Raw genomic sequence first — 18191 nt, 5'->3', positions numbered from 1 at the left:
ATTTCAAGAACACTCACCAACGAACAACATCCGAACGGTTTGTAGTCCGTCTTCCCTTCAACGAGCGGAAGAACGAACTGGGAAGTTCACTTCAGATGGCAACCCGACGATTTCTATCTCTCGAACGACGCTTGGATCAATCCCCTGAATGAAGGCTGAGTATACCACATTCCTTCGTGAGTACGAGAAACTCGGACACATGAAATGCATTGAAATGAACCCGAACGAAAGTCCAGGATCAGCATACTATTTACCACATCATTGTGTGTTGCGACCAGATAGCGCCACAACTAGGCTGCGTTTAGTAAATGTTTTTTCTAAGAAAATGGTCAAAAAAGCTCTCTATATTTTGTTGTCTCATTCACACAATTTAAAAAGGCCACCCTACACACTTCGTAACTTTATATTACTTGATTTAAGCTTTCCAAAAAGTATATGTATGTGCCTTTTGGTCTGCGACCCTGCTTCCTATTAGTAGTTAAAGTTAGTGCATATAAAAGTTTAAATGTTAAATAACTTTTTAAGGAAAAGGCCAAACCGTACACAATCTTCAACGAAAATGTGTAATTTTATGTTTTTAGTAATTGTCTCGAACATAGTAGACACTGAAAATAATTGCGAAAGAAGCTATGTACAAAAAATTGATTTTAAATGGTTTCAAACGAAAATGCTTCATATATCCGAAACTTTTTGCGTTAGACCTATAGCTTCTTCGGCAAAGTTTTTTCTCGTTAGAAGTTCTAAAACTTTGTAGAAGACATCGTTTTTCTATCTCTTAAGGGAAAAAAGTTGTTAAAATGAACTTTTATCGTAGTAGGCTTTGCACATTTTTTATTGTGATCAAATTACGAGGTATATTTTTGTGAATGAGTTCTCCAAAGAAACTATGTGTATCGGATCAACGGTTTAACGGCTAGAGAATTAAGTTCACGTTTTTGTCGATTCAAACCACTGTGCATTGTAACCATGTATTGTACCATTTCCGAACTACTTCCATGCGCGATTGCTTAGAGACGAGGCAAAGATTTTGTATTCGATAATATGAAAATGAAGATTTATTGAAAGTCTTGTAATCGGTAAAATAACATGGTGACTCTACTAATGACATGACTATTGGCAAACTAATTTTAGTTAGAATCTATTAGAATAGAAATAGTAACTCAATGTTGTGATGCTTGCTTGTGAAATACCTACATGTAAGCATGTGTGTATGCGTGTGTACCTGTGTGTATGTATGTGTTTTGTGTGTACAATATACATTATACCGTTCCCTCGGGTGCGTTGTATCAAATTGGTCGTGATACATTCGATTGTGAGTCAGAATACACCAGATGTTCAAAAGTGCCTGAGGGGATGGTCATACTGTCAAGGATCAACCGAAGATAACGAAACGTGAACATGCTGTAGCAATTCTAATAAAACCCAAGTGTTAGTGCGATAATTCGTCCTGATACAAATTAACGGGAAGGGCAATACATTTTGGACAGGGCTGTAAAGTTGATTGGAACCCTTTCCTCATCAAAATGTAATATAAGGAAACTATAAGGAAGGAAGAAATTAGAAGTGTAAACTGTCTACTAGTGCTCGAGTAAAGTTGTTAGGTATTAAACTTATAAAGTAAACATGCATTAAAATATAGTATACAAATGATATATCATACGATAAGACATAATGTGTTAATACAACCGTCAAATTTCTTACAAAAATTGAAATCTCTACTTGGATATCTGTTCTCTGTGGTAAAAAGTTGAATTAAATTACATCCATAGTCATACCGAAATTTTTAACTGGATCAGATTTCAGTTGAAGGTTTTTCAATAACGTACTATCAATTAGGGCATATTCAGGAGTGTTTTAGTTCTAGATGCATAATTTATGTCAGTTACAAAATTTAAATCTGGATTTTATAACAAGAAAAACTGGCAGCCCCAGCAGTGTTTTACTCGTGTTTCAAATATACAAAAAATAGAACGGCATCGTAGACCAGTTTTAAATTTGACAGAAGAACTGGTCGAATAAATAAAACTAGAACGGCTTGCTGGGGATACGTTTGTCTCAGTTTCAGTTATATTATAGAACACCCATATGAATCTCGCAGCTGCTGAATTTGCTCTTAGGATAATGATTAGTAATATGTAAAAATAACGACAGGCAAGATGGATCGTAAGTGGTTTTAGCCCCATATATATTGTTACCCCAGAGAAAAAATAAGTCAGACGTATCCTAATGCTGTCGTATGTAATTCATAACTATGAAATCAATTCAATTTACCAGCTTTATGACCTGTATACAATACACGTGTATATTTAATGAAATTCAAAAAACCTGTTTTAATCAGCAATGCCAGATCTGTCTGTAAATCTGCAGATTTCGTATATAGTGCTACAGACATTTTTTGTTGTGCAGACTTTTAAAAATCGAGTGTTTTCGCAGACTTTCGTCAAAATTTACAGACTTGACTTTTGTCGCGACCTGTTTTTTTTGCTCGCCAAGTCAGTTTTGCGTATCATACTTTAAAGAGAAATTGCTAACTGCAGATTTTTTTTTTCGGAAATACAGACTTTTGGAACTTTGTCTGAAGATATTTGAAATTTTTACCTGGCATCTCATATTTAATCCATCTAGTGGTGTAATGATGGCTTTCTCATATATAATACTGTGGTATTCTATTCAAAATGATTCTCTTCGGTTTAAAAAAAAACAAGGGATTGTTTGTGCATTAACTAGTATAACATGGAAAAAGAAAAAGTTCTCTGATCGGTTAGGGCATCCATTAGAAAACGAAGTGGGTTCACTATTATATGTACTTCCAGCACCGGAACCTGAGAGCCGGTATAATCGAAGTCGGTTCGTACGGCCACCAACTAACATGACGTACAAACTCTACTAGTTTTTATTCAAATTTTGAAGATTTTATACGATTTTGCCATCGTACTCTAAACGACGATTAAAATTTTTGGCTGTATCCAAAAATATGCAGTAATTTTTGGACGAACAATAATACCTTTCATTCAACCCTAAGATTGGGAATAACGGTTTTGAGTTCAGTTTAGAACTTTAAGGTTTAAGTGACGATGTACAATATTGAACACATCTTACCCTATAACTCCGGAACCGGAAGTCGGATCCGGATGAAATTCAGGAATTACGTATGGGACCGTAAGACCTTTCATTTGAATGTAAGTTTGTAGAAGCCGGGCGAACCATCGCTGAGAAAAGTAAGTGAAATCCATTTTGGAATATATGACCACTATTTCCGGAACCGGAAACCGGGAACCAGGATAGCCGGAATCGGTTTGTTTAGTTGCCTACTGATAATGGCTTTCGATTTATGAGTTTTGAAACCAATTTAGAACATTTTTTACGTTTTTTGTTTCGCCGGTTTAAGTGACGATGTACAAAATTGAACACCCTTTACCCCACAGTCCCAGGTTGGCGGTTCAATGCATAGGACGCTGGTCTTACAAGCCAGTTGTCGTATGTTCGAGCCCCGACCTGGAAGGATTCTTAGTGTCAGTAGGATTCTGTACACTAAGAATCGGCTGCGAAGTCTGTTGAAACAGAAAGGCCAAATTCCACACAAGAACTTTTTTACCCTATAGTTTCAGTGCCAAGACATTTTTACCCTATAGTTTCAGAACAGGAAGTCGGATCTGGATGAAATGCAGGAATTCCGTATGGGACCGTAAGGCCTTTCATTTGAATCTAAGTTTGTGGAAATCGGTCAAACCGTCGCTGAGAAAAGTGAGTGAAATCCATTTTGGAATATATGACCACTATTTCCGGAACCGGAAACCCTAATTTGTTCGACGAAAACAGAAATTATGGGTGCTATTTCTTCTGCTCAGTTAAATTGAAATTGCTATTTGATTTGAGGATGGATTTCAAACATAGTATCATAAAAATGTAAATAAATTCATTAAAAATGGAATTGAATGCTTTTATTAAAAAAAACTTATTTCTCTTATGTCGTAAACAACACTGATGAATTTTCTAAGAAAATTTCTTTGGTTTTTATTCTAAAATAATATGATGTTCATACGAAGAACGTATGATTATTATATGTTATTGGAAATTTCCATACGTAAATCTTTATGAAATCCGTAAATTTGTAGGTTGATATTCATAGTTTGCTCTTTGATGGAAAAATTTCCATTCATAGTTCAAAACAATGATATTCAATAGAAAAGCGTGACAAAAATTAAAGTATATTTGTATGATTTTCCAACGTTTAGTATATTTAGTGTAGGCTATTTGCTCCTTCGGCATTCTTGCTCCATTTGCATGCCGCTCAAGTTCTTGGCTGAGGCTTCATTGTATATTTGATACAGCTATTTAAGCTTTATGTAAGCTTTTTCACTCTTTTTACGAAGTAAATCCAAAATAACATTAACCTTTTTTATGTTGTAAATTCCAAATAACGCAGTTTTTGAACGAATCGACTTCATACAAAAATGTTTAGTAATTTAAATGCGCTAGAATGTATGCCAGTTTAGTTTCAAAGGATACGTGTATTCAAACATTATTCGTACGAATGAAAAGTCCCTTTCTCGTTCACGTTCTTCGTTCACGAAATAGCGTGGTTTGGATTCGTCAGTTCTATGTTGCGAAACAACCTTTTGATCGATTTCCGTAATTTGCAATCAAATGATAAATTGGTTTTTTGTGTTTTGATAAAGCCATTAGAAAGCGTTGCAGGCATAATAGAAAGCTTGTTCTTTTCTGGCGAGCCTTCGAATATACGCGTGGTTCTAAGTTTTTACGCATCAAATTTTACCATATCTATTGGGTACTTTAAGGAAAATACACAATTGGTATGGTCCTTCCAATAGCTAGAACTTTTTAGATTTAGCTCAATGGCCAATTCTCTCAGGGTTTGTATCATTTGATGGATAATTTATCATCCGTTACAATTGATGCAATCACTGACCTGCAGTGGAATTGACGAAACATCATGCCAAAACTAATTCATTTTAAGTATTATTGCATTGTCAAAAATGTGATGTAATTGCTTTGTGCAAAACATGGCTTACTTCAAACATAGCTTTAAATTTTAATGATTTCAACATTATACGCCTCGATTGAGACTCTCCGTATGGTGGAGTGCTTTTAGGAATTAAAAATTGCTATTCCTTTTATAGATTAAACATTCCTTCGACTTCTAGTATAGCAGTTGTTGCTCGCCAAATAAATATTAAAGGAAATGACAATTGTACAGCTTCGGTTTAAATTCCTTCAAAAGCACAAGTTGAACAGCGACAGCCTAATGAGATAGTTGAAGCCCTTCCTCCTCGACCAACCGTATCAGTTTATCCGAGAATCCGTAGTCGTGCATGATTTTTCATACCTGATCTCGATCGATTGTGTTGTAGTCTGATTTGAAATAAGTGATTTGTGGATATTGATTTGTGTTTGATTTTATTTGGCCCTAGACTATCTTGATCTACGAACTAGAGAAATTTATTAGCCAATTAAAAAAATACGCTACTCATAACATTGGCACTCAAGAAAAAAAAATCTTGAAATTGACATCTTTACTCTAAGCACCCTATCTCTGGACTCCGAAAGTTGGATCTGAATAATAATTAGGATATTTCTATAGTATACCTATCAATTGAATCTGAGATGGTAAAAATCAGTTGAGCCATCTTCGAAAGGAATTACTGACATTATTTTCACCTTTTTGGTGCATATCACCCTGTCATTCCGGAACCGGAACTCGGATCCAAATAAAATTCAGAGACTTTATATGGGACCACAAGACCTTTCTTTTGAATCTAAACGAGAAAATTGAATGACATTTCTTTCACTTTTTGGTGCATGTCACCCTGTAATTCCAGAGCCGGAAGTCGGATCCAAATGAAATTCATGAACTTTGTGTGGGACCACAAGAGCTTTCATTTGAATCTAAGTTTAAAAAGTCGATTTAGCCATCTTCGACAAAATTGACATTTTTTTAATAACTTTTTATTGGAATATGAGTTAAGATAAATTATTAAGATTTAAATTGGGTGTTCAGCCACAAGTGGTGACTTTTCAGCCCTATTATATACATGATTTTATTATTACCATGAAGACATCATTTGCTTCCGCAATTCTGTGATTTTTGTTTAGGGAAAATTCTAAGCCTACTTGTATTGTGTAATGGGGAAAAGGAACTTATATACTAACTTTCTAACTAATAAAGAGAGCGAATCGATTTAATTGAAGATTGCATCGATTTTTGTCGGAGTTTGCTTATAATATTATGTGACATTACATCTAATGGTTCTATATTTGTGAGTCTGTGTAACTCATTTGTACTAAACCAGGGAGGACGCTTCAAAATCATTTTCAGATTTTTATTCTGAAACCTTTGAAGCGTTTTCTTCCTGGTGGAACAACAACTTGACCAAATGGGTACTGCATAAAGCATGGCTGGTCTGAAAATTTGTTTATAAATTATTAATTTGTTTTTTAGACAGAGCTTAGAATTTCTGTTTATAAGAAGATATAAACATTTAATATATTTATTACACTTTTTTTGGATTCCTTCAATGTGATCGTTGAAAGTGAGTTTTTTGTCATACGTTAAACCTAAGTATTTTGCTTGACCAGCCCATGTCAATTGCAAGCAGAGATGGTATTTCACCAGAGTGATACACGATGGCGTCAGATTCTTGTCCACATCGAGGATGTAAAAAACGAAGCATCGCACAAGTAGGAAAGCGCACTTTTTCTCAGTGTCGAATAGAATTTGAGTGTGTGCTTGTGGTTAAAGCAGCTGGCGCGAGTGAAACACATTCTCTTCGCATGAATCGCTCACACACGCTCTTGTCTAAATACACCCAAGTGACCACTGGCGCGTGATGGTGAGCGAACACTTCTGTGAACTTGAATTAATAGAGAGTAGATCTGACTTTGCTATTAAAAAACTTTGCAAGGAAAACCGAAAATTTTACGATAAATTGTTTTATTTTGCTGATTTTGCGTGTCCACGCTTCTTCTACGCAAACCATACAGCGAGTGCTCATCGGCGTGTACACCTCTGTGAAAGTATCTGTATCCACCTCAGAGAATTTATTAGCTAATGCTCTAGCACTTTGGTGCGATTCAGTGGAAGAGGTAAAAGGAAATAAACAAACGCACTCACGATGCGTGCACACTCTATACAACAGTGGTGTATTTATGTGAAAGAGAAGAGCTCTCGTTGAAGCTGTCAGTGCGAGGGGAGAAATTTTGCTTGCTCTTCGTCACACAGAGGAGATAAACAACTCTGATTGCAAGCCATTCAATTTGAGAATGTGATTATTGTTTGGTTTAAGAAACGAAGCTCTTGACTTATGAGCAATTTGGTTTAATTTTCCATTTTAACAGATAATCACTGAAAATATTTAAGCTTCTTTGTAGGCGACTGCAGACCACTCTTAGATTTCTAACTGTGGCTAACAGATTTGAGTAGTCACAGAATAGCGATATCTGACAACCAACGAGTAGATTTGGAAGATCAGAAGTGAAAATATTGTACAAGATTGGATCTACGCTCGAACCCTCCGGAACACCTGCTCGTACGGGTAGCAATTCAGATTTACAATTCTGATAGCTAACCTGAAGAATGCGATCAGTTAAATAATTTTGAATCATTTTGATCAAATAAATAGGAAACTGGAAATCAGAAATTTTTGCTTTAAACCTTTGCGCCAAACACTGTCGAATGCTTTTTTATGTCTAGAAGGGCAACTCCAGTGGATAACCCAGAAGATTTATTTGCTTTTATCATGTTCGTTAGTCTTACAAGTTGATGAGTAGTTGAATGTTCATGACGAAATCCAAACTGCTCTGGTAAAAAAAATTGAACTCTCATTTATATGAGACATCATTCTCAACAAAATATTTTTTTCAAAAAGTTTACTGATAGAAGAAAGTAAACTAATTGGTCGATAATTTGATGTTTCTGCTGGGTTTTTATCAGGTTTGAGGTTAGGAATTACTTTAGCGTTTTCCATCTTTTTGGGAAATAAGCTAATGAAAAACACTTGTTGAAAATTTTAACCAGGAGTCTCAAGGCAACATCGGGAAGATTTTTAATAAGAATATAAAAAATTCCATCATTACCAGGAGCCTTCATGTTTTTAAGTTTCCTAATCATTGAATGAATTTCATCAAAATTCGTCTCAATAATGTCATTTGGTAATAACACTTGGGTTGAAATATGATCATATTTCAGTGAGACTTCATTTTCAATAGGACTCACAACGTTCAAATTAAAATTGTGGACACTCTCGAACTGCTGAGCAAGTTTTTGAGCTTTTTCGCCATTTGTAAGAAGTATTTGATTTCCTTCCTTGAGAGCAGGAATTGGTTTCTGAGGTTTCTTAAGAACCTTAGAAAATTTCCAGTAAGGTTTAGAATATGGTTTAATTTGTTCAACTTTTTTAGCGACATTTTCATTTCGCAAAAGAGTAAATCTATGTTTAATTTCTTTTTGTAAATCCATAACTATGTTTTTCATAGCATGATCACGAGAACGTTGATATTGTCGTCCGAATGAAGTTAAAGATTGTCATCGATGATAGGAGAATTTAATTTAGTTTGAGCTTTGGGAACTTAAAGATTTCTAGTTTCGATAATGTAATGATTCAAATTATCTATGCTGTGTCGATGTCTGCAGAGTTTTCTAAAATAGTTCCATGATCCACATGATTTCCAATGTGAGTTCTGCAATCCAACCAATTTGCTCTTTGATAGTTGGATATAGAACTAATTGGATTAATTATAGCTTCGCTGGAAAGTCTGAATGTTACAGGAAGATGATCAGAATCAAAGTCAGCATGTGTAATCGGTTCACTATAAATGTGACTTTGATCTGTTAGAACCATATCAATTGTAGACGGGTTTTTCACGGAAGAGAAACAAGTAGGATTACTGGGATGACGTAACCAGCAGAGAGTTGATTATGAAGTATTTTACCATTACTGTTATTTTGCCTACAATTCCACTGGACATGCTTTGCCTTTAAGTCCTCTATTACGAAAAATTTCGGTCGATGTCTTGTGAGTTTTTGCAAATCGCCTTTGAAGAAATTTAATTGTTCGCCGGTGCATTACAATGGAAAATATGCTCCAGCGATGAAAAAATTCCATGAATGGTTTCAACTTCGATTCCCAAGCTTTCAATAACTTTAGTATTGAAAGAAGGTAGAATTCGATGTTTAATTTGCCGTTGGACAAAAATGGCAACTCAACCACCCATTCCTGTAAACTTATCGAATCGATAAACCACATAATGTGGATTGCTTTTCAATTTGACATTTGGTTTGAAAAAAGTTTCTGTTACAATGGCAATATGAATTATGTGAACTTGGAGAAAATTATAAAATTCATCTTCACTCGATTTTAAAGATCGAGCATTCCAACTTAAAATATTCGAATAATTATTTAACATAACTGTTAAATTTTAAATCCATTATAATATTATTTGCAAATTGCCATCCTATTTGAAATGCTTCAAAAAATGATGAAGTCTAATTCATTCGGATGATCATTTGAAAAAGTTCTTGTAGGTAGATAATTTTATTTTCCGTTATATCGCCTAAATTGACTTCGTTTAAAGAAGCGAATGACATTGCAGGTATATTGGTTGGTAAATTGTTTTCGTTAGAAGATGAACTGCAAGGCGTTCCTGTGTTTTGATTATTTACATTAGAAGAATTAAGAGGTAGCTGTCTACCTGTTACAAAAGCGTAACTGTCATTAGATAAGAGATGATGACGAGGTCGATCTACCTGTCAATAAATTGTTTTCGTTAGAAGACGAATTGGAAGGCGTACCTGTTTTTTGTTTTAAATTCGAAGAAATAAGTGCCTTCGAAGAATTAGGCGTGGCATTTGTAACGGTTTTTTGATTTTCAGGTATGTCCTGTAAATTTAAGGTCGTTGATTTGACTTGTTGTCTAAGCGAACGAGCGTTTAAATTTTTTACCCTGACAGTACATTTCAAATAATTGGATTTATGATTTCCATCGCAATTTGAACATGAAAAGTTATCAGTGGTTTCATTCATTGGACAAACGTCTTTCGAATGCGATTTACCACAATTCAAACACCGTATATCCATATGACAATTTTTGGAATACCTTTATGCCGTTTATAATGTCCCCAATGAATTTTAATGTGGGAAATGCAACGTACTTTTTCTAAAGTTTTCAAATTGTTTACGTCACTTCGATTAAAGTGTGTTAGGTAAAGTTCATGGGAAATTCCAGAGCGTGGTTTAGAAGGTACGGTCACTTCGCCGACGGTCATTAGGCATACGGTCAACTGGCATAAAGATATTTGGCATACACGCCATTTGACATAACGGTCATTAGGCATAAGGTCATTTGGCATTAACGTTATTTGGCATAATGATATATTGCATAAAATATAAAAATAATTAGGAAGATCACAATTCACTTAAATATTTTCCGAAAATTCATATAAATTGACATTAATAATTGAGTTTATGTAGTTTGTGCTCTCGTGCTGTGGTCTTAATAGTTTGGAAATTCGTGTTGAAAATACATTTTAATCCTACACTCAGAAAAATAAGATGGTAACAGCTACCATATGGGAGGTTTGTTTAACCATACGAGTATAGTGGTTTTCAGCACACAATAAAATCAGATAATGTTAACAATATGCAAGCTCTCTTTTACTATGAATGGTTTTGGCTCTAGAATAGTAATATTGAACTGTATATGGTATCGAATCGAGTTCTCCATGTTTTGAAATAATTTGTAATATTTTTTCTTTTATCATTATTTCTTATGAAATTTACTCACCTGCAATACCAATACTGAAGTACAACTGCGCACTATTACAAAATTAAACACTAATACAAGATATCGCAATTTCGTCGTTGGAATATGAAATCTGCTGCTGTACTAAAGCTTTATGTGACACTAAAAAAAGGAGACGCGTTGATGGACAATTTGTATAGTCGCACTAAGAAAATACATTATCGGTTGAAAACACCGTACGACGACGTTCTTTCTACATAAATTATGTTGATATGAACAAAATGTATAGTGCTTTCATACTTGACAATCTCTATATAACTATATGTTTATTCATGGTAACATTTTTTAGATTCTGAAGAAGAGTTTACTCACATGTTAGTCATAACTATATCACTTCTCAACTTTATTATGATCGAAAGCTCAATTTCACCTTACTTGTAATTGTCATTGGGCCTTTTTTGTTCTTATTTTAATGATTGTCAAAATTACGACGCCAGAAAAGTCATAAAGACAAACAGTATAGTCAAGTAGTAGATTTATTGTTCTAGTGCTTACTACAATACAGATTGTAAATAATCTGATATCATGATCGTTACTATTATTTTAGTGCATAGTTGAAATGACCATGAGGAACAGGTTGCGGTTACTATATTTTTCTGAATGTATATTTTTTCTGCACCGTGACGGTGTATCGCAGATAATTTTTACGTGCGATGTAACCTAACGGTGCAATAGAAACAACCTATCGATTTCACATGTCAAAATGCCATATCACTCATAAAATCAACAAACAAACAAACAACATATAACTATTTGATGCCATTAAATATTCGCAGTACTGATCTATTTTCGTAAGTAAATTCATTATGATCAGTACTTAAAGCACAGACTAACAGACAGGACACTCAAATTAGATTCTTCAATCATTTTAACGGTCTTTTCGAATATTCCTTTATTTGGGACAGTACTCACGTGTGTCATGATGGCGCCACCCTATCGAAAACATCCTGTCTGTCATCTAGACTGTGTTTATTTTTTTCATTTACCAACAGAGTTGCCATTCATACAGAATTACCTGTAATGTATTGATTTGTTTACGTCCATGCGAATTTCATGCAGGATACAGATTTAATACATATGGCCAAAACTATATACATAATTGTGCCTATTTCTCATCCTCCAACGCAAGACAAAATCGAACCCGTTTTGTTACAATATTTACTTGCTTCTGGTCTGCCGCCACTTAATTTCTGGTGAAAACTACCGACACAATAAAAAATAGTCTAGATAAACAACGTTGAGTCAAATAAATGGTTACCTTCCAACATCGCGAAAAAGTTAAATATATTATCAACGTAATCCAATAATTTATTGTGACGATTCATTTTCAAATATTTTGATGAAATCAGGCATCCCTGCAAGCAGCTGATCAGTGTTGACAAACGAGGGGAAACCAACTAGTAAAAAAACTTTTACATAACACAAGGGGTGTACAGATAGTAAATAGTTCGCGCAGTACAATATAGGTGGAGCTAGTGCATCACGAAAAATTATTTTTTATAAGAATTTACTCATACTGTCATGTCTGTTAGTCTGTGCTTAAAGCTTCACCTAATCGAAATTCCCGCTTGTGAGGAATTCTGGCAACCGTCAGAAGGCTGGCTGCATTCCGACTGCTGTCCAAATTGTTCAGGCGAAATTGCGTCATTATCTCTCCCTACGTGTCTTGTTTATTTCCCTCCGTTTTCTTTTTTCTTATTTTTTTTATTCGACTTCATTTGATATTCGTCAATCCCTCATGTACGTACAAAAAACGAATCTTGAGACGAGTTAAATGAGATTGAAATATTGGTATGTTTGGCAGTGAGGAAGCAATGTTATTGGCAATAACATTTTCCATGATTAGTATATATGAAGGGCAATAGCTTATTGCCTTTCATATGTATCTTTTATTGAAAAAATGAAACCAAGACCCATTCAAAACGGTTCTACCAACCTTGTATGGCAAGAATCTGACAGAAAAAAACCATTAATAACCGCTAGGCGAAATACTCTGCCGGAAACGGTTGTTGCATTCTTGCCAGATTTTTGCCGGAATTCTGGCAGAGTTCCGACAAAAATGGCTGGCAGACATAGCCAGCCGTCTGGGGGGGGAAATCTGCCCGCCGCGTACAAATGGGTTATAGTGTTGCTTTCATTTGTGATAGTGCAGCGTAGGTTTCATTGTATATAGTGAAATTACCTAAAATTGTAAGACAATTTTGAGTTGAATTAAAATATTTTTATTGAATTGTAGTAGCATCGTTGGGGTCAAAATCAAAACAACTCCGATGACTTTTTCGTTATTTATATGTTAAAATTTTCTTTTTGTTACGACTTATCGTTCATATTCATTTTTGTTTTGTTTTTCAGTGTAGAATTAAATGTTGACTTTTTCTTTATGTTTATTGTTATTTTATGTTTTGGGTAGATCGGACATAAGGCTACCAGGTTTGTTTGCGAGGGGCCGCCGCTTACATATGCCAAATGACCGTATGCCATATGACCTTTATGCCAAATGACCGTTATGCCAAATATGCCGTCGACGAAATAGCATGTAACCGTTTAGAAGTACCATTCGCTCTTTTTTCATAAGTATTACTTGGGAAGGGACAAAACTAAGCAATTCTTTTAGTTCATTTTTAATTTCATCAGTACTTTGATCCTTTAATAAGCCTTTCAAGACAGCCATGAAGGGTCTGTCTGATTTTATATCATACGAATAGGGATGTCGGAAATTTCGAATTACTCGATTATTTAATAATCGAGTATAATTTTGAAACTAATCGAATGAAATTTATTCGATTATCCGGGTTATTAATCATTTACTCGATTATTCATTCGATTATTACTATGAGATTATTTTAATTATTCGATTAGCTCAGTAATCGAATATTAATTTTAAGCTAATCGAATCAATATTACTCGATTATTTGGGTTATTATTCGATTACTCGATTAATCGATCGATATTACGACATCCCTACATACGAATAAAAGTTATGAAGTTTCTCGGACAAATATCGGATAAGACGTTCGTAATCTTCCAATCCATCAACCAAGACTCGACATTCTCCTCTTCGTTCGATTTGAAATGAGACTTTTACTTCCGGAAGAAAAGTAGAAAGTTCTTCCCAGAACGACAAGCGTCCATTTTGGGAATTTTAGAAGAATTTTCTATGTCGCTACAATCGGATTCAGGAAGAATCTCGTAAATATTGTTAGATGACATAGAATCAACGAAAGGGAAGTCCATCCGTTGTCTTTTATTTTTACATTCAGATTCTATAAGATCGTGAATGTTATTAGAAAAATGTTGAATAACGGACTGTGATTTATTCCGTATTGAATTATTTTTAGCCTTAGGCTTGTTACCTTTCCAGTTGGACGCAGGCATTTTTGAAATGAATGAAATTTGAAGTTAAATTAACTAGGCTAAATTAGTCTTCGATTAGACTCCTAGTTTGGAAAAGTCTTGATAAAGACTGATTTTGTGGTAGCCTTGAAAAAGACTGATGAGTTCGAAGAATAGTTCTTGAAAAAGACTGCTTATATTAAAATATCACTCTTTGTATAGCCTTGAGAAAGGCTGACTAATTGTTAGTCTTTAAAAAAACTGTTAGTGACTCAGGTAGGCTTGAAAAAGACTGAAGCTTTGAATCAATGAAACTCTAGGTAGCCAAAAAAATTTCCAGGAGCCAAGAGCTATACGCGTGCGATGCGAACGACTGTTCAGCACCGACTGACAAAATTGACATTATTTTCACGTTTTGGTGCACATCACCCAGTAATTCCGGAACCGGAAGTCGGATCTATTTTGAATTCAGAAACTTTATATGGGACCATATGTCCTTTCATTTGAATCTAAGCTTGTGAAAATCGGTTCAGCTTTTCGAGAAAATTGAGTGGCAACTTTTGTCATACACACAGAAATTATCTCAATTCGTCGAGCTGAATCGAATGGCCTCGGTTGAAATGTCGGTTTGCGCAGTGATTGTTTATCCTTTCTATTTGTGAAAACTAAAAATTAGTGAAATTTTGAAATCATTCCAATTAATGAAAAACTTAGTTACAGAAAGTGTTTCGCTTACTTACAAGACATTTGTAACGTCTCAGTTTTTCTATCTTTATCTTCACATCCTTGCTCTTCATTGAGTGTTATAACTACAGTTTTTATATTTATTCTCCTTTTATTATATCTAGTTCGTTTAATATCGTTAAACCAATGATAAGACACAAATATTCAATAGTTGATACACCTTATTTTTTTACCGTATCCTAAAATTGATTCATTCTATATGGATCAATAATATGGTAGTACGGGTTAATAAGGAGAAATACTTAATGGATAGAACAGTTTATTATCGAAAATTTTCGATTGTTAGTTACTTGACAAATCGACACAATTTTAAAATAATGGAAACAGAAGCAGCTTCATAAATATTATTTCAAATCTGGTTATATTCGTTACAACCTTGCCTTATATTTAAATATGAGTTTAGAATCAAACAGTTAATTAGACATGTTTACAATGTTTACCAAATCTACAGGCTAAAACACACAGCGATATCAATACAGTGGAATTATCTCAAAGCGGAAATAGCCAATCGCATACGAGAAACGATTCTCAAAACGAAGATGAATTGCAGTATCTACATTTAATTCGTCGTGTGTTATCGAACGGAAATAAGCGTGTGGATCGCACCGGAGTTGGAACGATGTCCCTTTTTGGTACTCAAATGCGGTATAATTTAAGGAACAACACAATGCCATTACTCACAACAAAACGTGTGTTTTTCCGAGGTGTTGCTGAAGAACTACTCTGGTTTATTCGAGGAAGTACAAACGCAAAGGAATTGCAGGCTAAAAACATACACATTTGGGACGGGAACAGCAACCGAAAGTTTCTGGATTCAGCTGGTTTTACTAACCGCGAAGAAGGTGAGTGATATGTGAACTACTTTGCATCCCAACGCGAAAAAAAAAAACTCGATTATTCTAGAAGATAAGAAAATGACTATTTCGATGAATCAAAATGCATTGATTATTTCATACTTTATTACGTTTGTGAGAAAAAATTGTTTGTAGACTTCCCTAAAGCCACATTTTTGTATTTTCTAAATTTTCTTTGTGTTTCATTTTCGATTCGTTAGTGCATAACAGTTTATGTTGAACTGTTATGCCACCTAGCAGTTCAACATAAACCGCAAAGCAGAAGTAAAGCTGAAGTTCTACTTCAGTTGTTACTTTTTTTAATACACCGGAGTGTATCGACCTTGCTGACGTACAAATCATGATCAGAAAAAGTTCATTTCATATATGCTAGATATAATAATTTTATTTTTATCAATAAAAGATCGCTACTGAATAAATTCGCAACTGAAAATTAATGACTGCTATATTTTCGATGTACGTAGGATGGTCAATATGAACAAGAACAACAATATATTTTTGCTACATTCCAAATAGTACTTATAGCGACGAAAGACAGTTTCAATTTCATTTCATTTATAGAAGTAACAAGATTGCAGCAATGTTTATCCCTGGGCTTTGGATGATGAGCTACATGGCGCGTACCCCGCTTGGTGGATGGGGGTGGGAGTCAATTTACACTTCGCGTATTGACAAAGTCGGAACATACCGAGATCGATCGTTCGCTTATAAATGTAAAAGAAGAAAATTATTATGTTGGGTGGATCGATCACGGAGTGGACAGGACTAATAATGCTTGAAATTGACAATAGGTCATTAGGTGGTTTCGAGCATTCTTATGCCTGGAATTGGTCACCAATTTGAATTATTTTGATCCAGTTGGGATGAATATTAATATATCATATTAGTCCTGAACTTGGTGAATTTAATTCCAAAAGGAGGACTATTGTTATCAGGAATCGGAGTAAATTGATATCTTATGAACCGTTTAGGAACTTTCAAACCTTTCCGATCCGGCTCGGTATCGGTAATATTTACAAATTGCAATGACGGCGAAACTGATTGATCAGGTGTAAATACACTTTCAAATCGGGAAAGGTTTGAATGTTCTTAGATTTCTCCAACTTGGACACAGATGTCACCTTCTAACTAAGAATGTGAGATGTGTGTTTCTGGAAGAGAACGGTTCACGTGGACCATTTCATACAATCACACCTAGTATCTCTTCACGAAATACATGTAGTTCTTGTTTCCTGGATGCGTGCTCAACACTAGAAGGCCCAAAACTTAGTTTAGACCTAAATTGCTCAAAAGTAGTATCGTTAAATAAAGAATTAAAAAAGTTCATAGAATTTCAAGCAATCCTTCCATTGTTTACATATTGTGACTTTCCTGTTAAATGCGCATTCTTACATTATATAATTTAACAAGCTTACTAACACCTGATTTTATTTTATTTTTATCACGAGAAACTATCAAAATAAAAGATTATAGACAGAAACGATATGGAGCGGAAAAATCCTAGGGTGCCACAGGAATACCAAAAGGAAATTGAAAACAAATCAAGAGCCCCAGTAAAACGACGAAACATAGGTATTTTCATGTAATAACTCATTTGATGACATATTAACTTTTGGTAAGTCACCATATTTCTATTTTTATTATTACTTTTATTATTATCATTATTATTATTGTTGTTGTTATTGTATTATTATAAATATTATTGTTATTATTATTGTTGTGATTGTCACTATTATTATTTCTTAATGATATTATTATTGTTATAGTAATTATTATTATTATTATTTCCTTATTCTTGATAATTTATCACATTGAGATATTAACAGGTTTCTCCGGCATAGTCAAAAAAGCGATGCAATGGGGAAAAGGAAATGTAACGTAACTTCGACAAAGATAAACACAATCAGAGCAGATTAGAATGGATAGTGTTAGTAGACCAAACATATCTACATCTATTTAGGAACTTAACAGGAAGTAATAATCGTTTGTACCGCTTCAGACATAAAAGACTATATAGGATATAGTGATAAGCCGTCACTCGTGTACGCCTGAGACGTCAGAAATAATATAGCACTTGTGCAATATTGTTTGAGGGTTGCATAAGTAGTGCAAACTTTGCGTCTGCTTAGCGGTTTAAGTTGAACTGCTAGGCACGAGATGGCAGTTCAATTTGAACTGCTTTAAGCACTGACGAGCCGAAGGTAAAACTCAAAGAAATAGATCATTATCATGTCAAATCTGTGGGCAGAACCACGGTACGCGAAAGCGGACAAATAGACCGAAAAAGGAACCGAGAAACAAGTCAAACACATTCGATATAACAAAAGGTTTAATTCACGTGTTTATTGTACAAAGTACTTCAGGATAATAAAAAGGAAAAACGTGGCATGTCTATGCGCTCTTGTTTTGTGTCGTTGAGGTTGGCAATCGTCTGCTGTTGGT

At 34.6% G+C, this 18191-nt stretch overlaps 1 protein-coding gene across 1 annotated transcript in view; it reads left to right on the top strand.

Moving 5' to 3' along the window:
- The window catches only part of LOC131440693 (thymidylate synthase), a 50487-nt gene that overhangs the window by 8332 nt on the left and 23964 nt on the right, over positions 1-18191 (top strand). The window contains exon 2 of the mRNA XM_058612204.1: positions 15347-15737. Coding sequence (XP_058468187.1) covers positions 15347-15737 — 391 coding nt within the window. The remainder of the gene's footprint in view (positions 1-15346; positions 15738-18191) is intronic.

This window comes from Malaya genurostris, chromosome 1, assembly GCF_030247185.1.
Source record: "Malaya genurostris strain Urasoe2022 chromosome 1, Malgen_1.1, whole genome shotgun sequence".
Classification (NCBI taxonomy): domain Eukaryota; kingdom Metazoa; phylum Arthropoda; class Insecta; order Diptera; family Culicidae; genus Malaya; species Malaya genurostris.
Note: the sequence above shows the minus strand (reverse complement) of the source record. Positions and strands in the feature narration are given on the sequence as shown.